Source organism: Cibotium barometz, chromosome 23, assembly GCF_041138505.1.
Source record: "Cibotium barometz isolate CiBa-2024 chromosome 23, ASM4113850v1, whole genome shotgun sequence".
Lineage (NCBI taxonomy): Eukaryota > Viridiplantae > Streptophyta > Polypodiopsida > Cyatheales > Cibotiaceae > Cibotium > Cibotium barometz.
Window position 1 is genome coordinate 20,179,777 of NC_141068.1, and position 18,097 is coordinate 20,197,873.

Sequence of the window (18,097 nt, forward strand, 5' to 3'; positions counted from 1 at the left end):
ATTCGGCTTCTTGTTTTGTTATTTTGTTTTCTTTGTAAGCGATTCCGCAAGCTGATTCCTTCAGATGTGCAAGCGATTTCGCAAGCTAATTCCTTCACATGTGCAAGCGATTTCGCAAGATGATTCCTTCACATGTGCAAGCTTTCAAAAGTGTGTAAAGACACTGACTCTTTATTTTTTTCATTCTCATTCTGGTTCTCACTCTCTCTCTCTCTCTCTCTCTCTCTCTCTCTTATCTATTACCATGCTCTATGCTACAAACTAGTAGATGTTATACTACGTATTATTACAAGAGGCTAACGTTCTTTAGTGGATGTTATATGTTATACTACATGTTCTTACACTTCTAATGAGTCCTGGACTGTAGCACTTGGGCCCATGTAGTCCTTGTTTGGTATGTGGGCAGTGGGGCGCTGGAAAACTGTGTTACTATGGATGGAGTCTGCAATGGCTGCGACACACGTACCTTCCCGTTCTCACCTATCTCCCTGCCCCAGGGGCATGACAACTACCAAGTTTGCCAGGTCTCTGAATGGCCTGGCTCTCAGCAAGGAAGAGCTGCCATCAGAACTTGCTGACAGGGTCTGGTACCCCTTCTCCGGCGAGACCTTGGCAAAAAATCTCGATCAATCCGGCTTGATGGACGGGAAGATCCTCCCGTTAGAGAAAAATCGGCAGCAGAAAACCATTGCCGTGAACGCTTCAACTTGCATGGACATGGCACGAGTAACGGAACACTCTGGTAAGACTGAAAACCCCAAACATGTCCTTGACCAGACTGGTCTCATATCTGATTATAGCCTCGAGAAAGGTGGACTAGAAAGTCTTAAAGATCTACAAGATGGACTAGATGCTCTTGGACAATCTGACCGCCTTCAAATCGCGTACGGTTTACAGAAATGCAGTTCTTTGGCTCATGTCAAACGCTTCCACTACCACATCATGAGTGTTGAGCTTGGGCAAGATACATTTCTAGCAAATTTGTTGGTCTCCATGTATGCCAAATATGGGGCTTTGAAGGACTCCAGAGCAGTGTTCGACAAAATGCTCGACCGTAGTGTCGTCACATGGACAGCCATCATCACAGCCCATGCAAGGCGAGGGCAAGGCAAGGATGCCTTTTTGTTATACAAAAGGATGCAGGAGGAAGGTACACTGCCAAATAATGTCACTTTCATCAGCCTTTTTGGTGCTTGTGCAAGCCAGGAAAGCTTAGTAGAAGGCAAGAGAATTCATGCTTGTCTTGACGAAGATCAACTTTCTGATGTTGTTGTCGGGACTGCCCTTGTCACCATGTATGGCAGGTGTGGATCTGTGAAGAATGCCCGTGCCATCTTTGATCGACTCCCGAATGGAAATATTGTCTCTTGGAATGCCATGATCACTGTGTATGTTGACCATGAACAGGAGAAAGAAGCCCTCTGTCTCTTTCAACAAATGCAGTCGGAGGGTTTAGAACCTAATGATTGCACTTACATCAACACTCTGAGGGCTTGCACAATCCTTGCAGACATTACACAAGGTAGGGCTATTCACTCTTGTGTTGTCGAGTATGGACTTCTTTCCAATGCTGTGGTGGGAAATGCCCTTCTTAACATGTACGGCAAATGTGGAGCACCAAACGAGGCACATTGCGTTTTTTTAAAAATGCAGGAGCATGATTTGGTTACTTGGAATGGTATAATCACTGCCTATGCTCAACAAGGTCTTGGTGCAGAAGGGCTTGAACTCTTCAGAAATATGCAGCAGCAAGGTGTGAAGCCAGACATGGTTACCTTTATCAGTGTTGTCAGTGCATGTGCCAGTTTGGCAGCCCTTGAAGAAGGAAAATGGATTCACGCATGTCTTCTCAATGATGGACTAGAGTCGGATGTGCAGGTTGGGAATGCCCTTATTCACATGTATGGTCGATGTGGGGCTCTAGGTTCTGCACGTTCGGTTTTTGATAAAGTTCGACCACACAATGTCATTTCTTGGACAGCTATTATTGCTGCTTTCTCTCAACAAGGGCATGCCAAGGCAGCTCTTCAGCTGTTCAAGGAAATGCAACAGGAACGTGTAAAACCAGATGAAATCACGTACATCACTCTTCTCTCTGCCTGCAGCCATGCAGGGTTGGTGGAGGAGGGTCGCTCATGCTTTGTGTCCATGGAGAAGGATTATGGCTTGACCCCAAGAGTAGAGCATTATGTGTGCATGATTGACCTCCTTGGTAGAGCTGGAATGCTGGCTGAAGCAGAGGAGTTTATCCGCAAGATGCCATGTTGGCCTGATGGTCGTCTATGGTCAACTTTGCTAGCTTCCTGCAGAATCCACAGTGATACCTTCCGAGGAAGGCATGCTGCAGAGCAAACGATAAACTTAGGTCCAAAGGATACAGCTCCATATGTACTACTTGGGAACCTTTATGCCGCGAATGGCAGGAGGGATAATTCAGAAAGAATCAGAACAGTCATGGACAAGATGGTGGAACTATGTAAGGGGTGTAAAAAGTAACCAACGTAGCCCCTTGTAAGCAATGCAAATCTTTTACATCACTTTTCCACAGAAGTGAGTTGGGGTGGGCGGTTGACAGGCTCAGCAAGTACAGGTTCTAGGTCAGGGTTCATAGCCTCAGTGTTTAGGCAAAGTTTGCACCGACAAGACACTTCTGGCCAGCCAGCAGGTCAGCATGAAGGCAGGGCAGGTAGGGGTCGGGTCAGTTGCACCAGCTTTTACTGCTGCATTGATGAAGGCAGGGTGGTTGGGGTTTAGTTTTGCACCAGTTGCACTGGCCTTTATCTGATCAACCAGCTGGCCACTGCCATCACGCCTCTTTACCAGCTTTTGAAAGGGCCATTGGATTATATAGTAAGAAAATGAGCATGGCAGCCAATTCAGTTTAACTCTGTGTGCTGCCAGCTCCATGCTGTATTTAGTGTCCTCATCCCCTGCAGATCTGTTTACTAACTTCTAGGGGTCCTTCAGCTGTTGGAGGAGGATCCCTATGTCAAGCCTTAGTGCTGACTACTGAACAACAGCATGCAAAGCTCTGGGACTGAAATTTGAAATCCTGCCTCCAAAATACTTGAAGGCCCTCAAAATACTGAGCTTCCATTAAAGCCTAGTTTTGCTGGGTGTCCACTTCATTCAAACAGATGTTTGTGCTTGTCCCTAGTTCTGCTGTCTGACTGGATTTTGGGAAGGTTAACTAGCTCAATTAATTGAAGTTGCCAGCAGATCGATTCCCCTTTTGCTTAGGTCTTGTGTGAACGGGTATCAGAAGTGGCAGCACCATGATGTCAAGCTTGTATATGCACATCAGTGATCTGGTTGCTGTTCCAAAGTTGTGGCATGAGCAGAGACTTGGTTACAGGTACAAGATATTCTTCATGGGCTGAAAAAAGGAAGCTCATGTTTTCTGGTGTACACATATAGCGCTTCCTTTTGTAGGGTTTATTACACGATAGCAAAGATGAGAGCAAAAATATTACTGTTAGGGTAGAACTTTATGGCGATCCATCCATCAATCACTGCCCTATTTGTTACTTTGTTATAGTAGCAAACTGAAATGATATCGTGTCTGTCTAAGCTGAACAAAAAAAATAATCTTCACTTGTCAGTGCTATCCTACCATCCTTTTCAAAGGAATGAAGCATCAGCAGTCTGTAACTGACTATTGATTAGGGACAAAAGCATGCCGTGCTATCTCATGCACCTTGTGCTTGGGTGCCAGTGTGGACATACATACCCTAGTGATGTGCAATGTCAGTTGCCATCAGCGTGGTCTTAGGTAGGTCCAGGTAGTTCTTCATGCCTGAACTCTACAATTTTGCAACCCACTTGAAGTTGAGCTCTGTGCACATGTCTCGCTGTTTAATGGACGAAGTGCTGGGCAGCACCGGGCATCAGTCTAGATCATGCAGGAAGTAGAGCGCCCAGGTCAGGAGTGTAAGGCCACAGCCCGTCAGGACAGCACAGAGCTTGAGCAGGTTCCACAGGTTTGGCAAGTGGTTGGGCAGGCTGGTCAACCGTACAGGCAAGCCAAACAACAAACACTGGTCGGGTAGCTTGCCATGGGCCAGTTGAGCAGGTTGACCATCAGGAGTGCATTTGTTTTCTATATCTAGGCCCTTGGAGTTCCCTCATATTTCTGTTAGCATTCATGGTGACAGGCTGGAGCATGTGCAAAGAGGGATGAAGGATCAAGCCATGACTATGGTGGATGGAGGATGGCCATGGTGAGTGTGTGTGGGGGGGGGAGAGAGAGAGAGAGAGAGAGAGAGAGTGTCACGTGCATCCCGCACTTGGATGCCACGTAGACATATCTGAAAAAGAAGGTGCAGGACTTGGAGTGGAAATTGGTCCCATGTGAGCCTAGTCCGGGACGAGTTAGCCAGGGTTCCACGCCTAGCATGTGTGCATGGATGGCCAGCCTCTTTATGGTGTGAAACGATGGAAATAAAGAGCATTTAATGCTATCTTGTCTAGTCGTGAGGATTGTCAGCAGGTAGACCGTATTTGGGACAGCCGACCAGCACCACTAGGATGTATAAAAAGACCAGCACTGAATTTAGTTTGATTATCTCATTATTCATGAAGGGTTGCCACGTTCCAAGGGCCAGTACAACCAAGGGGACTGCTTCAACCAAGGTGAACATTGCAGGTCAAGATTCAGTCTTTATTTTCAGATTTACATCATTCTAATGAAGCAAATACACGATTTGTGGTGGGGGTCCTACAGAGGGTATTTGGGATCCAATACTTATTGGAATTAGGGTTAGGGTTGCAACAATGTACACACAAGATAGAGAAGCTTGAGAGCATACAAACTCACTAGATTAGAATGAACAAATGTGTGCCAGATACAAAAGATAAGTACACATCCCAAAATGAGTAGATAAGAGGGTGTACATACGCACGGGGAAAAACCTCCTAGTGAGGGAAAAAATGTCCCGATGGTCCTAAGTGTGTTCACATGCATCACTACCATATAATGCTACAAATCCTTCCTGGAGTGATGATGTGAACATGTACAGGATATGACCGATCAATTGTGAAAAGGCAGTAAGTCCAAAGCTTTACGAAAAGCTTCGAACTTTTCATAAGAAAGAGCCTTCGTGAATAAATCTGCAACGTTGTCATGTGTAGGCACATAGACCAAGCTGATCTTTGCTGCACAGAGTCTTTCTCTGACATAGTGGTAATGCACCTCAATGTGCTTAGTGCGAGCATGAAACATTGGGTTCCTTGCAACTGCTAATGCGATCTGACTGTCAGTGAAAATGGTAGTGTTAGATGACTGTCCAACACCCAAATCAGCCATAAGACGTCTGAGCCACACACTCAACTGAGTTGTAAAAGCTATCATGTACTCAGCTTCATAGCTAGAAGTGGCCACTGTAGGCTGCTTCTTGCTGAGCCATGATATACATGAATCACCAAGGTGAAAGTAAAACCCACTAGTGGATACTCGTGTGTCATAACATCCAGTCCAATCTAAATCTCTTAAAGCATGCAGTTGTAACTCATCCCCCCTTTGGATAAAATAATCCAAAATACTGAGTGCCTTGTAAATCGCGAAAAACCCACTTAACAACTTGCCAATGCTTCGTACTTGGGCTATGCATAAATCTGCTCAACTGTGAGACCGCATACTATATATCTGGCCTTGTGTTGCACACATAAAGAAGGAATCCAACAGCGTGCTATACAAACTAGCATCAAAAGAGTCTCTTGCATCTTGAAGATTAAGTCGAGTACATGTCTCCATAGGTGTAGCCACAGGTTTACAGACTTCAAGATTAAACCTCTTCAATAGCTTCTATATATATTTAGACTGCAGCATAACAATGCCATCATTGCGCTGCATAAACTGAATTTCCAAATAGTAATGCAAGATTGCAAATCAGCCTTAAAGGTCGAAATTTGATCTATATCGGGTTCTATGAGCAGCATGTTATCAACGTATAGAACGATGACCAAAAATGTATCCTTACTCTTTTTCACATAGAGAGTACTCTCTGTTGGACTGTTGCAAAACTCATTTGCAACCAAGTATGCATGAATCTTCTCATACCATGCTCTAGGAGCTTGCTTAAGGCTATAAAGAGCCTTTTTCAACTTGCATATTTTAGACTCTTCTTCTTTCAGCAAAACCAGGAGGCTCTGTGATACATACACCTCCTCATGTAAATCACCATTAAAGAATGCAGTCTTAATGTCCAACTGATGTACATTCCACCCATGATGTGTGGCCAAAGAAATGAGACACCTAATGGTCATATAAGATGTGGGTGCAAAGGTCTCATCATAATCAATGCCTTTTTGTTGGGCATACTCCTTTGTACCAAGTCTAGCCTTGTAGCGATCAATGCTACCATCTGCTTTGCGTTTTAACTTGTAAACCCACTTAGTATCAATGGTCTTCTTGCCATTAGGTAGATTTGTTAAATACTAGGTGTCATTCTTGAGTATAGAGTTATACTCATCATGCATAGCATACATCCAATGATCATCATCTTGTGCTTTCTCAAAGGAAACATGTTTCTCCTCGTTACATAAACTAGAAATGAGAACATGATCCACATGAGAATAATCTACATGGTGAGAACCTGCATGAGTTTTGCTAGGTAAAAGAGCTGTCAACTTGCTATCCCTCAATGTCTGCACAAGCCATTTTGGTATACGCCTAGATTCTTCTATGGATGCTTTATCCTCATCCACTACATCCTCAATAATTTTCTCATTAAAAGGTTGATTTGCAGGTTGATTTTGCATCTACAAAGTATGAATTTCAGCACTTGGTTGAGCATTCAATTGCTCTACATATGGTTGTCCTCCATTAAACAAAGGTAGGAGCGAATCAAATATGTCATGTGAGTATACATTCTGTTGTTTTTTGCATGAAAGCATGGGCTGAACCGAGTTTTCGACAAAAAAAACATCTCTACTTACCAAAATTCACTTTGAGGCGGATGGTAGAGTCTATATCCCTTGCTTTCTGAATTGTATCCCATAAATATGCATTTAATTGCCTTATCATCAAGCTTGTTGCATTGTTACTTAGGCACAAGAGCACAAGCAAGACAACCAAAAACATGAAAATGAGCCACAGAAGGCTTCTTGCCATGCCAAGCTTCATAAGGAGTTTTAGACTGCAAGGCCTTGGTAGAGCATTTATTCAACACACAGTTTGCGCACATAGTTGCCTCTAACCAAAAACCATGAGGTAAATCTTGGGCTTTCACCATGCATCGTGCCATCTCCATGAGAGACCTGTTCTTCCTCTCAGCGCCACACCATTTTGCTGAGGTGTGTATGGCACTGTACATTGATGCCTTATGCCTTTTTCATTCATATATGCATAAAATTCCTTGGACAAATACTCCTCCCCTTGATTTGAACAAAGAGTGCCAACTTTACATTCACATGCATTTTCAGCCATGGATACAAAGTGCCTAAAGCACATAAAAACCTCTGACTTTTGCTTAATTTCTTAACAGCTCTCACAGATCCATTCTTTGGAAATGATGCCCGATGTATTTTACCAAGAATACACTCCTCACATACATGTCTAGTAGGGGTCTCAAGAGTTGGCAACTCAGACACCATATCATGTCTTTGAAGGCGTAACAAACTGCCATAATTCAGATGGCCAAATCGTGCATGCCATAATTCTACATCACTCATAGCACGACTCGTACTGAGCAAGAATCATGCTGTAACTTCTTAAATACATCCATCTTGTATAGGCCATGAAACAAGGTACCTGAGGCAATGATATAATAACCATCATTTCTATCTTGAACTGTACATCTGTCATCCACAAATTTTACCGTCAAGCTTGACAAGGCCAAGGCTGAAACTGATAGCAAGTTCTTCTTAATGCCTAGCATATATAAAACTTTAGAAAGAGTAAATGCACCCCCATTTGCAGCAGTGAACACAACTCTACCAACTCCTTTGACATGATATGAGGAACCATTTGCACATGTGATGGTTCCTGCACTTGTTACAGATTCCAGAGATGAGAACAAATTTTTTTGTGAAGTAATGTGCTTACTAGCACCACTATCAAAGTACCAAGCATCCAATTATGCCACTGACATACATACATCATGAACAGAAGGGTCATAATTGCAATGTACAGTCTATGCCCAATCATCTTGAGAAAAACTTGTAGTTTCCTTCTTCTTTGCATTGTGCAGATGCATCAGCCATAGCCATGCCCGATTCTTTCTTTTTCTCCTTCTCTAGTCCTTTCTTGCACTCATATATGTAGTGCCCTGGTTTCTTGCAATAGTGACACTTACGCTTCTTTTTAGGCTTATTACCTTCTTTCTCTGGGATCCTTACCTGAGGATTCTGATTTTGGCTTATAGCCACCATGCGAAGAAGCTTTACCTTTGCCTTTCTGATTGGCAACAAAAGCTTGGTCACCAGAGGCAAAAATATGATAAAAATCGGACAATACATTGAGAACTGTGGGAACCAATGTACTATCAGGATATATCTCATCCACACTAGCAAGCTACTCCTTAAAATTGTTGATCTTGGTCAAGAAGCTGTCCATTGAGTCTCCCTCATTCATGTGCTCAGACTCCAACTGTTTGCACAGATATGCAACACGTGCTTCATTGTGTACTTGGTATAATGCAGCAAGTGCATCCCATGTCTCTTTTGAAGTCTTACATGACCGAATATGAGAAATAATGCTTCGCTTCACAGAAAGTGCAAGCAATGCATGTGCATGTGCATCTCTTCCATCCCATCTCGTTTGAGTAGCAGTGGGAGGTATTGGTGGTACATGAGGAGGAGCCACATCTGTATCAGATTCTACTTCAGATGTACCTGCAGCACTTGGTTGCATTGGTAGTTGTGAAATAGGAAGAGTTTCACTACCACTGACTACATTCCAAAGGCCTTTAGCAACCAGTATACATGCGTCATGATATAGGACCACAATGGATAGTTAGTCCCATCAAGTTTGTCCTCAGGAGACAACATATTGAATACCACTACTGCCATCCATGACTTTCTACCAAATGCAAAATCTTTCAACACATTGCAAGTACTCAGTATTCACTGATGAATGCAACCCTGGATGGCTGCCAAAACTGACTGAATCACCTGCAAAGTGTATGAAAAATAACACAAAGTAGAAAATAGAGTGTTACTGGCGAAAGTATGATGGTTGATATTGTTGAAGACACTGTAGATGCTGATGCACACCAAATCTTTGTCGCTACATAGCCCAAACACCCAAAATCGAGTGGAACCAATCTGAAATGACGCCTCTCTAGAACGTTTGCAGAAACCTTGCGGTGTCCAAAATGCGCTTGACTCGCGATGCGGACCTCGAAAATGCTGTATACTTTGTATACAACACACTACAATATATACCTTCTTCTCCTAAGAGGGTATCTCAATCGGAGACACAACAACAGGGTCGTGAGGATGGAGGCGGACTATTAGATTAAGCGTCAAGGAAGCTAGCTCTGATACCAATTGTTAGAATTAGGGTTAGGGTTGCAACAATGCACACACACAAGATAGGGAAGCTTGAGAGTACACAAACTCACTAGATTAGAATGAACAAATGTGTGCCAGATACAAAAGATAAGTACGCACCCTAAAATGAGTAGATAAGAGGGTGTACATACGCATGGGGAAAAAAATCTCCTAGTGAGGGAAAAAGTGTCACGACGGTCCTAAGTGTGTTTACACATATCACTACCATATAATGCTTTAATACTGTGTTCTCTTCTCTCTCTCTCTCTCTCTCTCTCTCTCTCTCTCTCTCTCTCTCTCTCTCTCTCTCTATTTTCTGAACATCTTCTACAGTTTTGTGCATATGTTACATGGGTACCAGGGCCTTCTTTAAGAAGAAAAGATTTTGCCAAAAAAACCAGAAAAAAAGAACGATTTTTTTTTTTGCTTATGTGGTTGGTTTCTAGACTCCGGTGGACCACCCCTTTCGGTGTGACTCATGTCCCTTGAAGGACGGTTGGTTTTTAGCCTTTGGAAGCCTTCGAAAGTCTCCCACATGCATACTGGATGGTCAGATTGCGCTCTGGAAAGGAAGTGCATTTTCTTGTTATGGTGAGCCATGACGAAGAGAGAACGACGAACTTGGGAACAAAGTGCACCAGGCAGTCCTTCAGGCATGAGTGTACAAGAGATGTTTCAACAGATGATGTAAGTAATTGCATAACAGGGTACCAGTCCCTCTTTCTCTCTCTCTCTCCTCCCTCTCCTTTCATTTCCCAAATCTCGACAGCAGATCCTCTATCGAATGATCCTTTTGAGGCGTTACAGCCGCAGTCGACGGTCGCAGCCGAGTTCGATGCTTGAGTTACAAATGCGAGCATGGAGATTCGACATATGGAAGACCGTGCGGTAGCAACCCATGCTGTTACACAAGAAGACGTCAGGCGACGCGTGAACATGAAAGATATCTTGCGGCTTTAGATGTAAGAATGACACCGACTTTCTCGAGTCATTTTCTCAAAAAAATGAACTTCAGTAAGTATAATGGTAAACTCGATCCCACAACTCTCTATTCCTAGTTACATAGCTGCAATTAGAAAAAATGATACTGAGAAAGTGATCTTAGCTAGTTGGTACTTGGAAGGTGAGGCCATTACTTGGTGGACCCAATGGACTCATGCCCACACCAGATTAGGTATGGTAGCTTATGTTTGAGACGAGTTTGTCATCGACCTTAAGTGGTGGTTTCTATTGCCCCATTACCTTGAACGACTCAAAGATGAGTTTAGGGGAGTGCGTCGAATAAAATTTTAAACTTATGTTTGCAATTGGGCTTATCTGACAAGTACAAGAAAGGGCAGTTTCTTTATGTCCGTGACACGTAAATCCACTAGGAGGTGCGTATATTTAGGCCAGCCACCTTCGAAGATGCACTTTTACTTGCATAGAGTGCTGAAATGAAGCACAATGGAGGAAAGCCCAAGACTTCCCAGCTTGCCACTCCCAAGGAAACTTTTTCGGGGGGAAAATGCCAGAACCAGACAGGGTCTTCCCCAAGAAAGAGCACTGGAGCCACTAGCTCCAAGAACTCAACCAATGCGCCTAAGCTCACTCCAGACCAGAAAGCTTAGGTAGGTAAGACCGGTGGTAAATTGAGTGCTGAAGAGACAGCTCAGTACAAGAAGGAGGGTAGGTGTTTCTTTTGCCATACAAAAAGACACACTTCTAGGGAGTGTCCTAAGAAGACGATCACTCCATAGACAATCGCCCCAGCTTCCACGGCTTCCGTGGTGAGCCCAACTCCCACATAGACTCTAGGGGTTGTCCCTAGTTCTTTGGATCCTAGTGCTTCGGTTGGTGTAATCGTTAGCCGCCGGGAGCTCGAAGATAAGCAAAAGGGCATCCAAGACCAAAAGTATAAGCGTAACAAATTTCTCAAGACCTTTGGATACATAGGTGGTCAGAGAGTCGTCTTGTTTGATAGCAGCAGTACGGAGGATGTGGTCATGGAACAGGTGGTTGGGCGAGCCTGTTTTGTCTTGACTTATGTGGACAAGAAAGTTGAGGGTTTTAGCACAGGCATGACGACGAGCATCAAGTTTGCAGCTCTAGGTGCTAAATTAGTAATTCAAGGCATAGAGTTTGCAGCTCTAGGTGCTAAATTAGTAATTCAAGGCATAGAGTTTGTGTGTGATTTTATGGTTGCCCCTCTTATAAGAGCAGACATAATTTTGGGAATTCAGTGGTTTCACAAGTTCCTGCCAGATATCGATTGGGACATGCACACGTTTCACATTAGCTGGATTGTCCAAAGCCAAAGTGACCATTAAGTGTGAGCCAGGAATCCCAAACTTTTCTCTCATAAGCCACTACAGACTAAACCAAAAATTAAGAAAGGCACACGATGTGCGATAATATACATTTGGACTGCCTAGATGGTGGCCAGTGCTTCAGAAAAGTATTAGGCTATCCATGACAAGTTCCATAAGATTTTTCTTCGGGATAATCTCCGTCCTCAGCTCCCCCTATCTAGACCAGAGGACCACAAGATAGGCCTTCTCCCAGGCTCGGCGGATGTCAGAATACGCAGTGGAGATGATGACCAGATCTGGGAACACAAGAGCAAAAACGCAGGCAGAAAAACAGCACAAGAGAGAGAGAGAGATGTAGGCGTGTAACTCTGCTCAATATACACAAGAAGATCCCGAGAAATGATACAAATAAGATATGGGGACTGGGGGCCTATTTATATGCCCCCAGGTAGGCAGTCGGCTTGCTGAAGAGGCCTCCACGATTGCAACAACAGTCGGCCAGCAGCAGCAGATCAAGCCCACGACTGCATACATCCAGTCGGCCAGCATAACAGAGGTCCACGACTGATGTCCAGGCAGTCGGCTCTACTGATCCTCCAGCCGCCTCAGGGCTGCCTCCCAAGCCTCAAAGAAAACATTTTTTAATGCATCTATTTATGCATAAAAATCAATTTTGATGAAAGTAACACTTTTATAATAATAAAAAATCAAAAAATATGGGGAGTGAGGAAAAATGATAAAACACCTGATAAGGGCGGGCACACCCACAACAAAGGCCCTGGTGTATAAATTTAGACAGGAGATGACTTCTAACACCCCCTCTCAGCTCCTGGCTGTGTAACCAACCACTGGGAGCTGGGGTGCTGCCTGAGCAAATCGTGAGATAGTGAAGAGGTCCACCATACTGTCCTTCGTCGAACAGAACTCCAGCAGGATGTCATTAGCAATGATCTATTCACGAACAAAGTGCCTCTGGATGACCATGGGTTCCTCCAGTGGAAGCCCACAAACCTGCAATACAACCTCTGCATCTTCACCACCGCACAAACAACATCACAAACAGCCCGGTACTCTGCCTCTGTTCTCAACAAGGCAAAAGATGACTGTCTCCAACTGCTCCGTAAAACTGCTCCTGGGCCATAAGTAGATCTCCTCGTGTCCGGATCTCCTCCCCAAACCGAGTCACTCCTACTGCGGAGTTGGATTCCATCCAACAATCCCCCTCCTGTGTACAAGAGTCCATGATCCTTAGCATGCTGCAGAAACCACAGGAAACGCAATCCTGCCTCCCAAAGAGACATCTGCACAACCATGAGCTCAACCGCCTCATCAGGAAGCTCCTGTCCAATCTGGTGTCCATCAACCAGATCCATGAACCATACAGCTTCTGAGTCATAGAGACATCACACTGCTCACAAGGATCACCACCTGTTTTACGGTGCACAAACAAGTCCTGGAAACCTGATGAAACCTGTCAACCACCCCCTCTGAATCCCGAACCACAAAGCCTTGAGAAACCACCTCCTTCTGCAAGTAAGCACCTGCCACCTGCCTGGCTTTCCGAAAGGTCCCCGTGGAAAGAACATCCTCAACAACTAGAAGTTCTATGTCCCGAACACTACAAGACATCAGCGCATAAGTGACCTGTTCAGCTTCCTCTGACTCACGAACACAAGAACTACCAACATCACTACTGGAAAGTTCTTGCCAACTGCTGCCATCTACTGGCAAGCTATCCACCACCTGGTCTCGGAAAGCCCGCCCCTGCAGCGTATCCACACTTAAGTGGCCATTACCAGACGCTGAAAGCCTGTAAACTCCATTCTTCACTCCACCTTCCCAAACCACTTGGCCTGTTGCTTTGTCCCGGAAAGTAACAAAATGCTCATCAAACTCCACCTGTACGCCAGTCTTGCAAACCTGATGCACTGACAACAGATGAAAACCAAGTGCCGGAACATACAACACCTGGGAGGAATGCTTCCCCCCTCTGCCATCGGGAACTATCTCCATCCTGCCCTCACTGTGAACTAGGATAGTGGACGTATCCCCAGTAAGAATATGACCAGAAAGCCTGCAGAGATCCTGTAAACCGGAACGGGAAGGAGTCATGTGCCTGGAAGCACCACTATCGAGAATCCACTCCCGAGTATCCGTTTTGCAGAGAGTCCTCCAATCTCCTCCCTGCCTGAAGAAAATGAAGCATCGGTGTCCATCACCTCCAGGTGCACAAAAGCCGGAGTCTTCATGATTGCTGCTGAGGAGTCTTCACCCTTCTCGGTCTTCCGCTTGGGACACTGCCTCCCAGTAGTGGCCTTTCTCACCACAATCATTACAGGTCCTCTCTGCCTTCAGTTTCTCGCGGTCAACGTCGGACTTCTTCTCAGAAGACTTCTCCGATGAAGCCTTCCCTTTGCCCGAGTTACGGCCTTTCGACCGTTGGCCAGTAAAGGCCTCCGAACCTCCACCCTGTGAGGAGGGTTCGTGAATCGTTCCTTGTGGTCCAGGACCATGGGCACAAGCTCCTCCCACGTGATGGTGCTGAGCCTGCCCACTGGTAATCAAAGACGAGTAAAATGTTGAGTACGAAGAGGGCAAATGTGACAGCAACGTGATGGCCATGTCCTCTGACGATATCTCCTTCCCAGCCTGAAGAACTTCCTGCTGAAGAGCCTGCAACTTGTTAATATGCTCCCGCATCGTCGACGACTTTGCAGGGCTCATAACCCGCATCTGTACTTCCAAGGAAATCCTCTTCATGGGCGATACCCTGTTGTAAAGTGAGGCCAAATGCTGCCATATACCTCTGGCCAGTGTCATGTGCTTTACATGATTGATTACCTGTGGTGTGTAGTTGAGGAAAATAAACGAATGGACCCTGGCGTTGACATGATCCCACATCTGTGTCTGGGCCTCTCGGTCCTTCCGGATCGACGGTAACTCCCCTTCCTCTACTTCCGACCGTGGAACACCAACAACGACAAAATCGGCGAGGTCGTAAGACTCCAGAACAGATTCCATCATCACCTTCCATATGCCGTAGTTGCTCCCGTCCAATTGACGGTCCACCGGGAACGTGGGGAGTGTCGGGATCTTCACATGTCTCTTGGCCATCTCAAACAGATCTGCCATAGTGGGGATGTACTCTGAAAAGGGTGGGTTGGTGGGAACAAAGAAGGAATAAAACCTGCAAGTGGCTGTCCAGCAAATCAGCCCGCCTTCCTCTTGCTTCTCCTCTTCCCGATCAGCCCAAAACAGTCCACCAATCAGCCACAAAAACAGTCGCCCTGTTGCTCACACAAATCCCAAGACCTATCTAGAGCCTAGGCTCTGATACCATGTCAGAATACGCAGTGGAGATGATGACCAGGTCTGGGAACACAAGAGCAAAAACGCAAGCAAAAAAATAGCATAAGAGAGAGAGAGATGTAGGCGTGTAACTCTGCTCAATATACACAAGAAGATCCCGAGAAATGATACAAATAAGTTATGGGGGTTGGGGCCCTATTTATATGCCCCCAGGTAGGCAGTCGGCCTGCTGAAGAGGCCTCCACGACTGCAACAACAGTCGGCCAGCAGAGCAGATCAAGCCCACGATTGGATACATCTAGTCGGCCAGCATAACAGAGGTCCACGACTGATGTCCAGGCAGTCGACCAGCTACTGATCCTCCAGCCACCTCAAGGCTGCCTCCCAAGCCTCAGAAAAATGGAAAAAAATAGGGGAAAAATACGGGGAGTGAGGAAAAATGATAAAACACCTGATAAGGGTGGGCACACCCACAACAAAGGCCTTGGTGTATAAATCTAGATAGGAGATGACTTCTAACATCGGATCCCCCGAGTAAATTTTCCTACCGCCTATCTAAGGCAATGGAAATGGAGTCGGACCGCCAACTCCAAGAACTGTTGCAATTTGGCTTCATACGTCCCAGTGTGTCGCCATTTGTAGTACCGATCCTATTTGTCAGGAAGAAGGATGGGTCTTCTTGATTGTGTGTTGATTATTGTGCACTCAAGAAGCTAACTATCAAGAGTAAGTTCCGGATGCCTCGGATAGATTATATTCTCGAGAGGTTGAATGTGGCCAAGGTGTTTTCGAAAACTAGACTTGAAGAGTGGGAACCACCAAGTGAGGATTGTTGAGGGGGACATCCTTAAGACAGCCTTCCGTATGAAACGGGAATTTGTAGTCATGCCTTTTGGCTTGACGAATGCCCCACCCACATTTAACTGCATGATGATGCCGTGTTTTTAGGGACTTAATAGGAAAGTGTGTTCATATTTCTAGACGACATACTGGTATTTTCAGCTACTATTCAGTAGCACGACATTGATGTGGAGAAATTCCTGAAGTACTTGGAAAGCAACGAGCTCTACGTCAATGAGAAGAAGTCAGAGTTTTATTTGTTCTAGGTTCACTACCTTGGATACATTATCAGTGCCAAGGGTATTTGACTTGATCGGCCAAGGTGGCCGAGATTGTCAATTGGGAAGTACCATAGACCACTTATGACATTTGATTCTTTGTGGGTATACGCTAGGCATACTCCACCCACATAGACAAAAATTTAGACCTCTTGGTGGATCTTACCGATTTGCTAAATGGTGTCAAGACTAGAAGGCAGTGCATTCGAATGACTCCATGAGAGTTGGAGGCATTCAAGAACCTCAAGGTTGCTTTGTCATAGAGGCGCCTTGTCTAGGGCTTTTTTCATGACGAGTCATTTTACAAGTAATCATCGATGCAAGTAACATCGCAATTGGAGGTGTGTTACAATAGAATGGCCATCCATTAGCTTACATGTTTGGTAAGTTACTGCCTGCGAAAAGAATTACTTGGTCTACGATCGGGAACTCCTAGCAGTTATTTAGGCCCTGAAAACATTAGAAACATTTCCTTTATGGCTATGAATTTGAGGTTCACATCATTGACCATCAGTAATTACGCTAGATGCAGACAATGCCAAATGCATAGTGGAGTGACTGTAAGGTTTCCCCCTTCCAAAATAGGGGAAACAATTAAGATAGTCCACCAAGTCTTAACTTGGAGAAAATTTCCTACTCATCACACCTTGACCATGGAGAGATTCAAGGTTACAATTCATAGGTGTAAGACCTAGTCCTATTCTGCCCCGCAGGGGGAGCGTGGTCTTCTAAAAATCAAATCACCCATAGATCTGTTGGAAAGCTACCCGACTAATTGGGTCCACCCGGTCCGTAGGATGGTGCCGTCGGGGCATTCCATCCTCCCACTTTCCACCCTACTGACGCGTCAATTTGTTTTCTAATTAATCCTACCGTACTATTTGACATAAATACACATGTTTCTTAATTAAGGCTCTTTTCACAAGGTTTGTTCAAACAGCCTTTTCCTATAGTACAATAATGCTAAGGACAAGATTTATAAAAAAAAAGATTAGACATGAATCAATTCTATACAAGCCAAACCAGCTCTCTTATTCTTTTCCTTTATACTGCCCGATGATTTAGAATTCGGCCTTCTAGCCTCTACATGCTGGGTAGAACCCTACGCAACCATACACCGCGTTGTCGGCCGCTGGCGAGGACTTAAGCTGGCCTGTCATCCTCTCAGGCTGTGTCGCTCAATCCTCCTGCCCCTCAGAGGGATGTCTACACACTAGGGTGGGCTTATTCACCGCACTAGCCTGGGCCCTCAGAACTAGACAGCATCACAATCTCTCGCCTTAATCGGCGAACATTATTCTCCCAATGGTATGAGGGATACCTTGGGCGGCCAGTTTCGGGCTTTGCTAACGACGCCACTCAGCCACACAAGCACGGAACAGAGTTAGCGTCGAAGCCAGGAAAAACCTACACTCTTTCTCTTAAAGATAACAATTTCAATACAAATCATTGAATATAGCATCACTTCAAATCGTAGCTTCATACATTTTTTTCAAAGGAAAGGATACACATCTTCTTTCTTCATTTATTGACATTAATATTAAAGAAAAACTCTTTTTAAAAGATAACCAAGCTAACTTGGCCACCATTTCCTTGAGGAGCTTGCAACGGGAGGATTGGAGCCACATTAGGAGCATCTTCTCCAATCATCTCATTATTGCGTGCTCCTCCCGAGGTAATATTTTGGCGTTTTCAAGATGGGGCCATCTTGGATGTCGCCTTGTAGTGCTCATTGTCATGGTTGTAATGCTTTAGTAAGATCTCGATTCCAAGATTGTTTGCTCACTCTATGAGTAAAAAAACTATAGCACACGAACCCTCTCTAAGGCAAAAAACCTTTTGCTAAAGTCCACGCAATCGGGGGGCCGGGGGGGGGATTTGTGAGAT

At 44.9% G+C, this 18,097-nt stretch overlaps 1 protein-coding gene across 1 annotated transcript; it reads left to right on the forward strand.

Annotated features, from left to right (window-relative positions):
- The first annotated feature begins 230 nt into the window (after window positions 1–230).
- Window positions 231–3,610, forward strand: LOC147625723 (pentatricopeptide repeat-containing protein At1g11290, chloroplastic-like). Its single transcript, XM_086817241.1, has one exon. It carries the CDS (start codon window positions 397–399, stop codon window positions 2,494–2,496), a length of 2,100 nt encoding a protein of 699 aa, XP_086673367.1. The 5' UTR covers window positions 231–396; the 3' UTR covers window positions 2,497–3,610.
- Window positions 3,611–18,097: the final 14,487 nt, after the last annotated feature.

What these genes read in the sequence shown, in the direction of transcription:
- LOC147625723 (XM_086817241.1), top strand. Translation starts at nt 397, where the DNA reads ATGTGGGCAGTGGGGCGCTGGAAAACTGTGTTACTATGGATGGAGTCT.